Here is a 13,699-nt window from a genome sequence, read left to right as displayed (position 1 = left end):
AGGATAGCAGGCAGCACCTTTCTTCTGCTAAAACTTTAGAAGACAGCTCTTCTTTTAGCCGGGGGAGTAATTTTGTTTAAGTAGCCTATCTTGTTACACAACAGGTCAAAGGTGAGCACAAAAAAAAAAGTATTTGCTACATTAATGCTCCTAGGAGCACCAGAAGGCAGGAGGACCAAGCCTGGCTTTTGGAGAACCACTGCTCAGCACAACAATGGCAGGTAAGATGATTTGAGTTCAGCTGTTTCAGTAGGGTACTGTAACTTGCTATCAGGCAGGGAACAGAAATTAACCTTGCATTTGCTTAGGAACTGGGCACAAAAGCTGCAAGTAGTTATTAAACTGGAACGCCTCTAATCTAGAGTCTTTCATTTTGCATAGACACATAAAAGGGTTAAGTAGTTAAACCAATAGTATATATTAAAACATCATTATGCTAGAAATTATTATATGTATCAATAAATGGCTGTCTAGCCAAGAGAAAGTAAAGCCAACAGATTTGCTCACATTTAAGATTAAATAATAATCTTCTTCTCTCCCTCTCATATGTTATACCCTCAATGATTTAGGATCCTAATGGACTTAGAAGCCCCACTGTCAAGCCTACTCGATAAGACTAAGTTAGCGGCACAGGCATAGCAGTGTGGACTTCCCTAGGCACTGAAGAGAGCCTTTGGAAACCCCAGGAATAGTAATTGTATGCTGATAGGTCTTCATTGTTCTCCATTCCTGAGCTTGCCAGACCAGCCAGTTCTCGCCGCTGTTGTAATGCCAGCAATGGCACAGAGTCACAGTAATGAATACCAGTAAATGCTAGCGGTTATCCTTGCAGTATTATGAAGGCACTCAAAACAGTGGGGAGGAGTATAGTTTCTCCTGCAGTTATCATAGCTTTGAGAGATTTGCAGAAAAGGAAAAAAAAGTGGGTGGAGAAACGCAGCACAAAAAGACCACAGATGGTTATCAACAAAGCCATAGCTGCAGTGCCATCCAGGAATGGCCACTGCAGGCCACTGCACCTCCAGCAGAGCTGACACCCTTTTCACCTCTGCAGAGACATTCAGCGGAGAACTGCCTCGGTGCAAAGGAGGACCTAGCACCAAGCAATCCCTGGTATTTACCTCTGACAGCCAGTGTGACCCCCACAAGTTCTCCCTTTCCCATCAGGCCTCTACGATCACCCACAGAGTGCTTATCTTCGAGGAGGGGTTACTGCAGCCAGCACTTGCCCACTCACAATCCTTGTGTAACTGGCTGGAGGACAGACCAGGCAGTAATGGTACTACCGGTGTTCTGCCTAATAACACACACAGTCCTTTATGGCAGAGAGGGCCTACCTCAGCCATACACAGCTGCACCTTTTCTCTCTAGTGGACTTTGGCACGTTCTACAAGTTTGTTACACTAATTCCACTCACAGGGTTGATTTGTTTGCTTCACTGGAGGGAAAAAATATGTAAAACTTTTGTGAACTTAGTAACCTGATTGACTCTTGTGTCACCAACACTCTCATTCCCGTGAGAGTCATCAACTCCACCTCCCTCAGACTTAGAAGAAAGCTGCGGAGGATAACAACGGAAACTGAGTAAGCAAGGAACAGTCTGCTAGTGTTTAGAAAGGCAATTTCAAAGCTATGTTGCTTTATCTCTGTAAAAGAAATCAATTGGTTTAGGATACTTTTCTGTCTCACTAGCGCCTTAAAAATAAGGCTTTACTAAAACACAGTATGTCAGAGTCTCATCATTATTCACATGCTCACAGTGTTCCCCATGCCTAACAAAAAGTTTGAATTTTCAGAAGGAAATAGCTGTGTTCACCATAGCAGTTCAGAGGAGAGGAGGTTTGGGGTTTTATTTTTTTCCTCTGCTATACAAGAGAAAAATCACCTTTTCGTCGAAAAATCGGCCTTGCAAATTCATCCTGTGACATGAAGCATGGAATCTGTACACAGATAGTGGGGGAACGTACAGCTTAGTCTTTTGTAACAGGGCAAGCAGAAGCCAGAAGTCTTTCACCTGCAAAATCTTGTTGCAGCTCTGACCAAAGGGACGTGGACCACACACTGCTATTTTTAGCTCATTCTCAAATCACAGCTTTCTTAAAATAAGAGTTTATCAATGCACTAGAATTACAATATTCAACTTTTTAGGATTGCAAGCTCTCTAAAAACTTCTCCATAAAAAAAGCTTCCAGCAGCAGCAGGCTCCTGCACAATGGATCTGACACGCACTGACAATAAACTCCCTTTTCTAGTTTAACCTTTTCCACATCATGCAGTATTAATCCACAGATTTTCTCAGAGGCCAGTTGAAAACCACAGCATTAGAGCTAATTCAAATTGGCCATTCTTTTTCCTCGCAGAGTCCTCTAAAGCAACCAGAAACTCTCTTACTTGCTGCAAGAAGCATAACTTCCCCAGTGGCCCGTCAAACTGTATTTCAGAATATGTGTTTTGTTCACAAGTATCAAGTATCTGTTCATCTACATCTTAAATGATCTCCTCCTGTTGACAAACAGATCATCTAATCGTGCCACTACAAAGATGCAAAGGCCACTCACGATCCCTTTTCAGAGATCAATAATGAGACCTAAAAATTAACTGAAATGTTTTCAACAGCAGTCTTCACTGTTTACCTGAAGATGGGACCATCATGACCTTCAATACTTTTCTGTATCCTGTAGTTATAACACTATCCTGTAGTTCTGGCTTTTTCAATACATCTAAGATGTTTACTGTTCCTCATCCGTATGTCTCCTCCACTCAGCACCACATGGGTCATGGGAACCAAGTTGTTACAGCTAGGCCCAGCACATTTGCATCATCTTACAGGACAGCAGGCGGAGCACCATGGCAAGGTCAGACCTAAGCTTGGACACTAATCCCCAAATTACTCAATATCAGTGATCTACCCATACCACTTTTCCTGCAGGGTCTGCTAGGATAAGTGCTTGCAACATATTAGCCACTTGGTGTTAATTGCAAGGAGGCAAAGAGGAGGACTGTAACACAAGTGAAGTGTCAATTAATAGATTTATTTTTTATTTCCATAATCTCAGAATAGTTGAGATATCTATTTTTCCTGATGAAAGCAAAACAAAACAAAATAGAACAACAACAACAAAAAAGCCATATGAGCAAGCTGGGAGCCCCTGGCTGCTGTTAGCCTATTTCTTGCTCCTTGCTAGCTCTTACAAAATTAAATCCCCCCTTGCCGAGTTCCAGGTAAATCATAGAAATTGGTCATCAGATGTGCCATCAACAGGCAAAGCCTTTGGAACTGCATTTTCCTTTCTACAAGTCAACTTGAATTTGGCTCAAGCTACTACTTAAACTTTTACAGTTCTGATTATGGTTTTCTAATGCACAGCAAGAGGTTCAATAGTTTCAAGGCTTTGTGTATAGCTTTGGAGAACAATTCTCAAGCTCCTCAAAAGCTAAACCATTTGCATATACCTATACTTATTAGAAAAATTATTTTAAAAAAGTTATCATCACCAAACATCCCTTTTGAATAGTGAGGCAAAAGTACTTAATTGAGTAGAATCATATCCTCCTGTGCCAATCTCTCAGGAACAGGATATGTGACTTTCAGACCTTTACAATGGCTTTTCCAAGATTTTCTCCCTTTAGCATTCCAATGAAAGCTGCCGGCATGTTCTCAAATCCTTCAGTGATTTGTTCATGGTACTTAATTTTTCCCTGTGAAAAGGAAAAAAACAAATGGCTGAGTCTTCATTTCATCAGCTGCCTACTTTTTATTGTCTTTGGAAAACTAAATTGCTACCAGATTCTCTCCAGCTTGTATGCTCTGGCTGAAACAAATGTTAGCTGGTGCACACCAGGGTAACTTTGCAAAACTAGATTTGCAAACGGCTGTTACACGAGAGGATCTGCTTTTGCATCAAGATCCTCCACTGGAGTCATAACAGAGCAAAAGTCACTGCTATAGAAACACACCGTGACAGATCTAGTGCTACTCAGTCCCCAAACAACGAATAGGTAGGAGATTATTTCCTCAAAGCCAGGTTTATCTCTATCTATAATTAAGCACAGAACTGCAAATCCACGTGACCAGAAGCTGAGCTGAGCCTCCCGAAAACCTCAGTTTGTAAAGCCTAAAGCCTTTCAAGCCTTTAGTGTTCACACTCATAAGCTTTTCACAGCTAAAAATCAAGTGCTAAACTCAGCCTTCGTTTAAAAAAATAAAATCAGAAAAATTATCTGGTAAACCCCTGCAAAGCTTGGCTCCCAACTCCATGAAAGCACCAATTCTTGCCAGTAACTCCAGCATAGCAGTACAATGGAAATCCTTGCTCATATTACAAACAAAAGAAGTACGAAGGAGAAATAGAGGAATTATTCCAGTTAAAACTTTTAGGAAAGTGTTTTGAACTAAACTGGAAAGACCCTTTTCCAAGGATAATATGCGGTAGACATACCACATATTCTGTGGTATGTCTGAGTGATGACCATTAGCTAGTATTGCAGGACTTAACAAAGCTGAAGGGATACAGCATGTTCACTACAGTAGATCAAAGAGCAAGTCAGGTGGAAGAAAAGTATTTCACCTCACTGGAACCTCACCTCATCGGCTATGATGAGAGACCTCTTGCAAAAAAGGAAGCTATGGTACAAGTACACGCTCTGTATTACAGCAAAACCACCCCTTTCTTTCTTACCTGCAGGACCCATTTCAGCAGTGCCTTCTGACCTTCCTCCCAGCGGTTACTCCAGCGGTGAACAATAAAACCTTCCATTTGAAGCTCTTTCAAGATCATTGGAAACTGAACATAAAGCCCTGCAAGAGAAAGAAACCAGCAAACCACCTTTAGTAACAGATCTATTTAAAATTGGACCCAATGCCTACAGAGAAGCTTTTAGCCAGCAGAGAAAAGTGAATCACTTTGTTCCAGCCAGAAGCAGCATCTGTCCTTTCCAGACACAATATCCAGGACTGAAGACCAAGAATTCATGGACAGAGTTACCCAGAAAAACCATAGACCTGATCCCTAAAGCTGAGCTTAAAGGCCCGACACCTCTGAAACAGTATAATTCAAGAGTCAAGTGGCCTCAGTTTTCGCTGGGGTGTTTCAGCTCTGTCCTCAGAGAGTATTGTTTTGCCAGCTTGTTTGACAGCCTGTTTAAAGCTCAAAATCTCACACTACTCTTTGAAAGCTGCCAAATTCTCATACTCTTTCTAAATCTCAAAAAACTTAGGTATATAAAAAAAACCAGTTCCCTAGGTATAATAGTCTCCCCACCTCCAAAAGCCTATCCCAATTTTAAAGTGATTTGGCAGCCTGAAGCCAGTCAGCTGTTAGAGAGAATTCCATTTCTATATCCTTCAGTTTTTTCTAGAAGACAAATTTGGAAAACTTCCTGCTACTGAAAATGAATACACATCTCAGCCATTTCCCACCAGTTTCACCTGTGGCTGAATTCTTGGCTCTCGTGAAATGGAACAACAAATTGAAACTAAGCTGCCTAATCTAAAAAACCTGCATTCTCTCATCTAAAAGTACATACTGTGCAAATGGCATCATTCTACCACACCTGCCTTCTTTTACTCATCTATATCTGCTTGGATCCCCAGGGAAACATACATTAAGTAGTTTAGTCTCTCCTTCATTTCTAATTAGCTGATTCTCACAACCTGTTACGACTGTGTGCAAAGGAGAGTGAAGGTATGCATTCATAGGGAGTGTGTCCTCACACCAGCTGTGGAAGAACTATGGTCAGCCGTCTAAATGTACACACACATACGCTCAAATGGCACACTGAAATAACCGCTAAAAAACTCAAAGAGTCTTCCATCACGTCTCTCTACCATCACCACAAAGTAACTAACCTTACATACAAGAAAGTAGGTCCATACCTTTCTGAGGCACTGAGTCATTGTACAGAGAGATAGCTCCACAGACTGCAATCCTTCCATATTTCCTCATCTGGTGAATGGCAACACTGGCAAATTCTCCTCCCACCTACAAGAAACCAGAACAGATGCAGCGTTAGATAAAATCGTTTTTGGCATTGACTGCAACAGCTTGCCGGCCTGAAGTTCTTGCACCAAGGAGAACAGGTTCAATTAAAGGGAAGACTGCTAGGTTTCACTATTCCACAGTTTTTGTGGCTGCAGAATCCCTTACGCTTTGTCAAGGCCTATGAGGACTCTATGTCAGTGTCTTTTGAAGAAATAGCTATGAACACAATGAACCAGTTTTAACTCTGAATCTCTCCTTCCACAAAGCTTACTGTGGAAGTGCTGGGCACGATTTACCCTTACAGATCACTTTCTTTAAAGAGCACCTCCTGGCCCACCTCTACTTTTCCCCCACACTGGACTCCAATTTACCTGTTTGCAAAAATGGATGACCAGCTTTAACTTATTTTCTTCTTCCCAGTGAAGATGGAGCCTGAAGAGATATGCTGTACTCAAAAAGGTACAGCTTTTACTTGAGAAAGGTTGTGAAAAAAATTACCGCGGGGGAGACTTCTGCACAAAGGTATGAAGTGAGAGGGAAGGGAACAGACATGACCATAAAAGCTGCTTTAGTCCTTAACAGCACGTGACACATTAAATTTGAGAGAGGAAAGCAAAGCAACCAAGAACTCTGGCCACAGGCATAAGCACTTTGCCCTGACATTGCGCATTCACAAGGATTCCCAGGGAAAGGTGGGACACATGCCAATTCACACAAACATACAGCACTATCATCTCTTGGTCAGTGGGCAAACTGCTGAGAGAAAGACATGCTAAAGGAGTAATGATGGCTGCCCCTTAAACCACATGGTAACTCTCAGTGGCTTGCTCTGTTTGCATTTAGGCCAGCACCTCAGCTAATACCCCTGTGTCAGCTTTGCTATAAATCCATGAGCTGCACCGGTGCTGGGAAATTCTAAAAAGCCAGGGCTTGCTCTCTGGCTCCAGCACCAACTGACACGGTTTGACTGCCTCCACGCCAGGAAACTCTCTTGGCCTCTGAAACAGTATGGTCACTTTCAAACAGCCTATCGAGAACAGTCCATAGCCCCTGTTAACTCTAACTGTGCCTGGGAGAGGTTAGAAATGCTCTGTAGACCGCTCTAGCAGTTTTACAAGTAGGTCTTGCAATTCTTTTTTAAACCTATATGTATGTAGTCACCTGGACTGGGCAGTGCACTCCACTCCACTCCACTCTCTCTCCACTTCCAGAAACAGCAGAGAATTGTCTGTGGTCTGAGGTAGGGCCAGGGATGAGCTGCAGCTCTCTCTGCTAAGCCTCAGTTAAATGTCTTCTGCTCCCCTCACCTCCCAAATATCAGATATACTTTTGAGAGTACGCTCTCTCCCTTCATAAACACCACTAACAACCCAGGCTTCTCTTTGAATGTTTGTTCTTTCTATTACTTCCCAAGTTGGGTTTGGGAAGAGTGTAGTGGTCTCTGTTCCCTTAAGGGGGCCATTTCTCAATGGGGTTTACACTGCACTGAGTTCCTGCTACAGTCTAAGGAAAGACAATGGTCTGCTCTTAGCCAGTCCCTCCATCTGAACTCACATTATCAAAGAAACAGTCGTAGCCATTAGGAGAGGCTTTATGCAGCGCTTCTTCCAAAGATGTAACGGTCTTGTAATTAAAGGCTTCATCAAAGCCGATTTTTTTCAAATAAGCAACCTTTTCATCTGAGCCAGCACAGCCAACCACTTTGCAACCCTGCAAGGAAAGAAAGAAAAATATTTCTAAATCCCTGGTAACACAGGCTGACACCTACATGGAGCATTGGGCTCACCCTGAAAGCCAGGCGGTCATTACTATGTCAGTTCCTGAGCTCCAGGAAATTTAAAATTAGCTCTGCTACATCTTCAGCAGCTTTTCCCCCCTCGAGATCGTACTGCAGATACACCTTCGGAGCTTCTTGCCCTCTCCTCAGTCTCCTGATAATTCATGGCCTTATTCCCCTGCCTTCTAGATCAGCCCTCTGTGGCACAAGTATGAGTAGTTCAAGCCACTCACTCCAATTTTAGCGAGTTGCCCCACCACAGAGCCCACAGCCCCAGCTGCAGCATTAACCAGCAGTGTCTCTCCTGGCTTCATCTTGCAGACCTCCAACAGACCAAAATACGCAGTGAGGCTGGGAAGAAAAAGAAAGAACGTTCCGTGAGGAGTAAAAGATGCCAGACACACAGACATGACTCAACCACACTAAACAAATATCATCATGACCAGAACAAGATTCGTTTTTCCCCACTCCTTATGGAATACTAGTTAATTTGAACAAAAATCAGTCCATACAGCTTCTCAAGCTGGCTTGCGAGGACATCCACTTATGCTAAAAGGCTCCAGGAGGTTCACAAGATACACTACCGGGAAACAGGAGAAGTCTACCTCAGCTGAAGACAGCATTCCTTGTGCTCAGTAACCAAAAGGAGGAATGCAGAGATCCACTTTAGAATTTGACAATCTAGTTACGAGCTGGAAAACAGAACAAATCCAGGCTGGACATACATCAGTTGCCAGCTAATTCCTATCAGATCAAGGCAGATATTAAGACGGTCATCATAAATCCAGGCTAGCAGAAAAAGAAAACTGGTGCAAACCCTGCTGAACACTGGGCTACAGCTCCTGAGGACTACTGCGTACAGGTATGGCTACTGAGTAAATAGCAGTCTCTAAGAACCACTCTAGTTTACCTTAAGCACGCTCTACTGATCATATAAACACTAAATGACATTAGACTCTGCAAGTTTCTTGAAGAAACCTGAGCAATCAACCCAGAATCCCAACAGCTGACCAGTTCGAACTTCTCCCAGACTTCTCATTTCAGCCCTGAGGCTTCCCAATTGGTGAATTTGTCTAGAAGCTGTATGGAAAAATCTGTCTAGCCTGATTTCAGAAAGAAGTGTAATTTCTGCATCACATAAAATATAACAATTATTTTGAAACCCTCCTGCGTCCAAAGGATTCACTGAAGCAATATTTCATGTACAAGCTACAAAGAAGGAGGCAAAGAGTATGACAAGGTAACCAAGAGAATGCAATAATGCTTTTATTGATTCTCAAGAACAGGAGCTTGGTTTGACTGCTGCAGTGGAATTTAAGGATCGCTGTTTTGCTGCAAACTGTGACAGCTGCCTCTTGCCAGTTTTGGGTCGCTCTGGTAACACAGTGACAAAGGAAGAGGCTGATAAGGAAAAGCAGCCTAGTTCAAATGCCAGCGAAATCTGCATCTTTCTGTTAAGGTTAATCCAGATTCAAGTGGGTTCTTTTCGGTCCTTGCTGGAGGCCTTTCCTTGCCTCTCTTCCATACCTCCACAAGTGAGAAAAAGAAAGGAACATTCAAAATTTCTTTCCTCTGACCTACAGGGTGGGCCAAACCTCAGTTTCCTCTACAGCATTAGAGCATCCTTAAGTACACATGGGTTTTACTACAGTGAGCAGACATCACACTGGTATAACAAGATGAGGGGAAAAGGCCATACAGACATGCAGAAACTTCCTGCACGGTGAAAAATTCAAAAGACAGGCTCCTTTGGAGCTCAATACTCACCCAGGCATGCCCACTGTCCCAAGAGCTAGAGATTTGGGGAGTGATTCTGGCCAGCTAGAAGGAAGACAACGTAGATCTTTCCCATTGGAGATGAAATGAGTTCTCCAGCCACCATTAGCCACAACAAAGGCTCCCACCACAAAAGCAGGATTCTTGCTTTCTATAATCCTGTTGAAAAGAGGAGAAAAAAATCAAAAGGAATACCCTCTCTGAGACAGAACCCTACTGGCTCCTGAAGAGAAATACTAACAGGCCTTCCCTGCTTTATTCTTGTTGCTCTGTGATGTAGGAGGAAAGAAACACTTCACATGAGGGCATGAACCTGATGATGCTGAGGGCTTCCAAAGCCTTTTCTGAAACGACTACCATCTCTTATCACGGGAGGATTACTGAGCAAGATGAACTCCTAGACTCAACCCTACCCATGACAGATCCTTCGTTCCTATATAGATGCCAATGATTTTGACTAGCACCAATCTGCTATGAATTTAGACGAGGCTTCTACAGGCTGGAAGGCAGGAAATAGGATGTTAGCTTTAAAGGGTGGAAAAGTAAGAAGCTGAATCTCAGGCAGGCTAGAACGAACAGTTCCCTCTTCGGCAAACCTAGACTTCATCCAAAGGTTGAAGACCCTGAAGATGGAACACTTTGGGGCAATAAAACTCTTCTTAAGACCAGTTAGAAAACAGCACCTAATAGCAGAGAGAAGTTCATATGCGCTCTGTTTCTACACCAAACATAAATTCAACTTCCTTATCCTAATGAGAAAAGTACTTTGGGAAAGGGTAGGCAAATAGCCTTGAAACATTGAAAACAGCTGGCCTTCTGTTCAGCAGATCAGGCTCTTAATTTATCCCCACCCTCTGTTTCTGCAGAAAAACACAAGAATCAAAGACCACAGATGTTCTTGGGCATAAACTTAGCTGTAAGAGAGGTAGTAAGCTGACCAGGAGAAAAATCGGTGCAGCTAAACTACCACAGGCTTGAAAGAATATGGATATAAGGTCAGATAGCCCTTTTGGCTATGCATAGAGCTGAATCTTAGGTGACACTGAGGTATTCTCAGCTGGAATAGGTAGCACCATAAGGTTTCAGGTATGCAATTGTCGTCCATCACGTTTTCAAAACGTGAAGCTGACAGTTCACAATAACTGTTGGCCTTTCATATCTCCCCTTGTAAAAATTTCCTTTGAATGTATCACCTGCATAAATAATATATGGATGGCCTAAGAGGTAGGAATGTTCTCCAAGAAGGGAAAAGAGTTTCACAGAGAATAAACACTGACCAACCAATTGTAGATAAAGAATACATTTGCCACAGTATGTAGATTCGTGTCAAGAAAAGGTAATAAAACATTGCAAATCTCTCAAAGGTCAGTACGCTCTCTTATGACTTGGAGTCCAGGTGGTGGATAACAAGGTGAGAGCATAAGACAACAAACTAGTGAAGACCTTACCTGGCAACCTGTGTACCTAACATTATGTCCCCTTCCTTCATGTCTCTCTGACTGTACGGTCTGTAACATAGCAGAAAAATGGTTTATTGTAAGCAACTATAACGATGTTCCAGATACTGCAGAGTAGTAGCTACTGGCTGACCCAGAAACAGTGCATAATCAGTCATGCTTAACAGAATAAGAAAGCCTGTCTCTGTAATGACATAAATTGATGCTTTCTTTAGCCAGTGACTCAAGCGTCCCATCTTGACTGAATATTTGAATGGAGTACCAGGGACAGGATTGCATTAACTTTCCAGGCATGGCCCACCGTTACAAGGCTTTGCAAGACATCGAAGAATTACTTCTGAGACCAGGTTCTGCCAGACTTCTTCATAGCTCTGGATAAATTATACAGTTTCTCTGTGCCTGAATCACCCTCTCTTAACAATGGCAATCAGCAATTTCCAACTTAGAATGTGAATCCGTAAGTGCAGGATTGCTAAGATAAGTACAGCAGCTACTACAACAAGACTGCAGTCTCTTTTGAGGTTATTGCATTCCACAGGAAGAGAGAGCACAGAGAACTGCAGAGTCCAAGGGAACTCTGGGGCTGCAGCAAAGTCCTAATGTCCAGCTGAATCTGGCATAGCTCCATACAGGAAGCATCACAGTTTACATACAACACCTGATACAAAGCAAACAAAGGGACCTGGCATTCTGGCAGCGGGGGATGCTTCCACTGCATGGGTGGTTTAACCGGGAGCTCAAATGAGTTAGCCTACCTAGCAATTTAAAAAGAAGAAAGTTTTACCTCATGTAAGGATCGACACTGAGAAACACTGATTCAAGCAGCACCTCTGCAACCAAAGACAAAGCAAATTCACAGGCATCAACAGTACAGTAAAGCATAGGTCCCACAACTCAGTCTTTTAACAAAAGCTACAGGAATTCTTCTAGCCCTCACAAACCCTCCTATCCCATCAACCTTTAGGGATAAATACGAGAAACAACTACTACATCACTTGGCTTTGTCTGGATAAACACTGTGCTACCAAGGAACATAGAAAGTTCATTAGAGGACTAGCTTCTTTTCAGTGCCTTTTTTTTTAAATTTACCTCCCCTCTGTGTAGAAAGTTCAACAGGCTAGACGCGTAAGCAAAAGATCAGGGTTTTTTGTGACCCTAATATAAAATGCCTTGTCAGGATTCAACCACCAGAGAGTGCCAAGAGACTACAAATATGATGGGATAGATCAACAACAACAAGCATCACTTCCTTCCCTTAGGAGCTACCCTTTTTCTGGGTAGCTTAGCTTTTATCTTCTTTTTTGCCTCTAATGTTACTAGTTCTTGTGAAATATATTGTTAAACAAATTTTAATTTTAACTTCCATTCACAAAGGAGTTTTAGCATTCAATTCCACACTTAATAATACTTTCTATTGTTTGTGCTGCAGTGTTCTAGCTAATAAAAGCTAGAAACATATTTAGATATAAATCTTTTCCCATTGCTCAGTGAGCAGGAAGAATCATCAAGGCATGTAACATAGCCAGGAAGGTCATCTTTAAAAATGTTACTCTGGTATGAAATCACAGCCCTTCTTGCTGCAAGAATTAAAATGGGAAGGAATGAATGGCTCCATGTTCTTAAATACCTGCCGGCATGAAACCTCTCCCCTCTCCTTTTTTGTTTTTTTAACTGTTCCTGGATGCTACAGAACTATAGATGCTAAAAGGATGCCTAAACGTATATATGTTATATAAGAAGAAATTATCTTTTAAGCCTTTAATTTGTAAACCAAATTTTAATATAATGTCTTTGATGTGCCTACTAAACTGGAGGAACTCTTGCGAAGGGCAAGTGGGGGGTGCGGTTCAAGACAGCATAGTGTGTGGTGGATGTCCATGTGAAGCCAAAAATCACAGTTCATTCTTTCATTAACATTTTCATTTTCATTAACATTAACTCCTGAGTAACAGAAGGTATTCTGTTCCTTACCCCTTTCAAAACAGAGAAGCACAGGACTAAAGCCTGTGGAATTCATCTATTCTACTTTTCTCTGACATGCTGTAACAACATGTTGAACACCACAGATAAGCACTGGCAAAGAAATAGATTTTGAACGCAAAGAGAGGCCTTACTGCCTTACTTCTTTAAATGAAAGACCAGCCCCCACTGGCTGCAACCCTAAGGGCTCCCAGACAGTGAGGCACCCCTGGACCATCCTAACCATCCTGTCCTTGCTAAACAGGTACAGGCTCATTCACCTCCCAGTCACTCTGCCACCCAGGTTCAGCATGCCACCATGCTCAGTACTTTCCCTGTCAACCTAAAAAACTCCACTGACAACCCAGGTACTCCCAGAGGTTACCACCTTCTCCAGCTTCCTCCCAAAGAATTTGCAAAGAAAAGCTTATGCCACAGAAAGCATGTTTGGGTTTTACTAGAGCGAGCGAGCTCATTTCTGTGTGCCGTAGTTCATTTCTCTCTTTCTGAATTAAACAAATTTTGGTTCTTTATTGCAGTTGGTTTTCAGAGAGTATCACTTAAGCAATTTTTTCCAGCAAGCTTTATTTGCAAACATGTTTAGAAACTTTTGCCATGATGCGCCGCATACAATTAGGCAAGGTGGGAATTTGAAAGGCGTGCCACAGTCGTCTTGCACTACCGTTAGCAAGAGCTCAGCCATCAATTTCAGGGTGACTACCAGAAGACAGCATTCTCAAAACCCACCA

At 42.4% G+C, this 13,699-nt stretch overlaps 1 protein-coding gene across 6 annotated transcripts in view; it reads right to left on the bottom strand.

Annotated features, from left to right (window-relative positions):
• Positions 1 to 3,013: 3,013 nt before the first annotated feature.
• PTGR1 (prostaglandin reductase 1) overlaps positions 3,014 to 13,699 on the bottom strand; it is a 24,128-nt gene continuing 13,442 nt past the window's right edge. For all 6 annotated transcript variants that reach the window (XM_009676784.2, XM_068926679.1, XM_068926678.1 and 3 more), the window contains exons 3-10: positions 11,776 to 11,821; positions 10,983 to 11,042; positions 9,526 to 9,693; positions 7,992 to 8,109; positions 7,536 to 7,691; positions 5,876 to 5,981; positions 4,680 to 4,798; positions 3,014 to 3,699 (exon numbers count right to left, since the gene is read on the bottom strand). In XM_009676784.2, coding sequence (XP_009675079.1) covers positions 3,589 to 3,699; positions 4,680 to 4,798; positions 5,876 to 5,981; positions 7,536 to 7,691; positions 7,992 to 8,109; positions 9,526 to 9,693; positions 10,983 to 11,042; positions 11,776 to 11,821 — 884 coding nt within the window. In that variant the 3' untranslated portion in view covers positions 3,014 to 3,588. The remainder of the gene's footprint in view (positions 3,700 to 4,679; positions 4,799 to 5,875; positions 5,982 to 7,535; positions 7,692 to 7,991; positions 8,110 to 9,525; positions 9,694 to 10,982; positions 11,043 to 11,775; positions 11,822 to 13,699) is intronic.

The sequence above is a fragment of the Struthio camelus genome, chromosome Z, assembly GCF_040807025.1.
Source record: "Struthio camelus isolate bStrCam1 chromosome Z, bStrCam1.hap1, whole genome shotgun sequence".
In the NCBI taxonomy this organism is placed as follows: domain Eukaryota; kingdom Metazoa; phylum Chordata; class Aves; order Struthioniformes; family Struthionidae; genus Struthio; species Struthio camelus.
The sequence above is the reverse complement of the archived record's forward strand: the minus strand, read 5'-3'. Positions and strand labels throughout refer to the sequence as shown.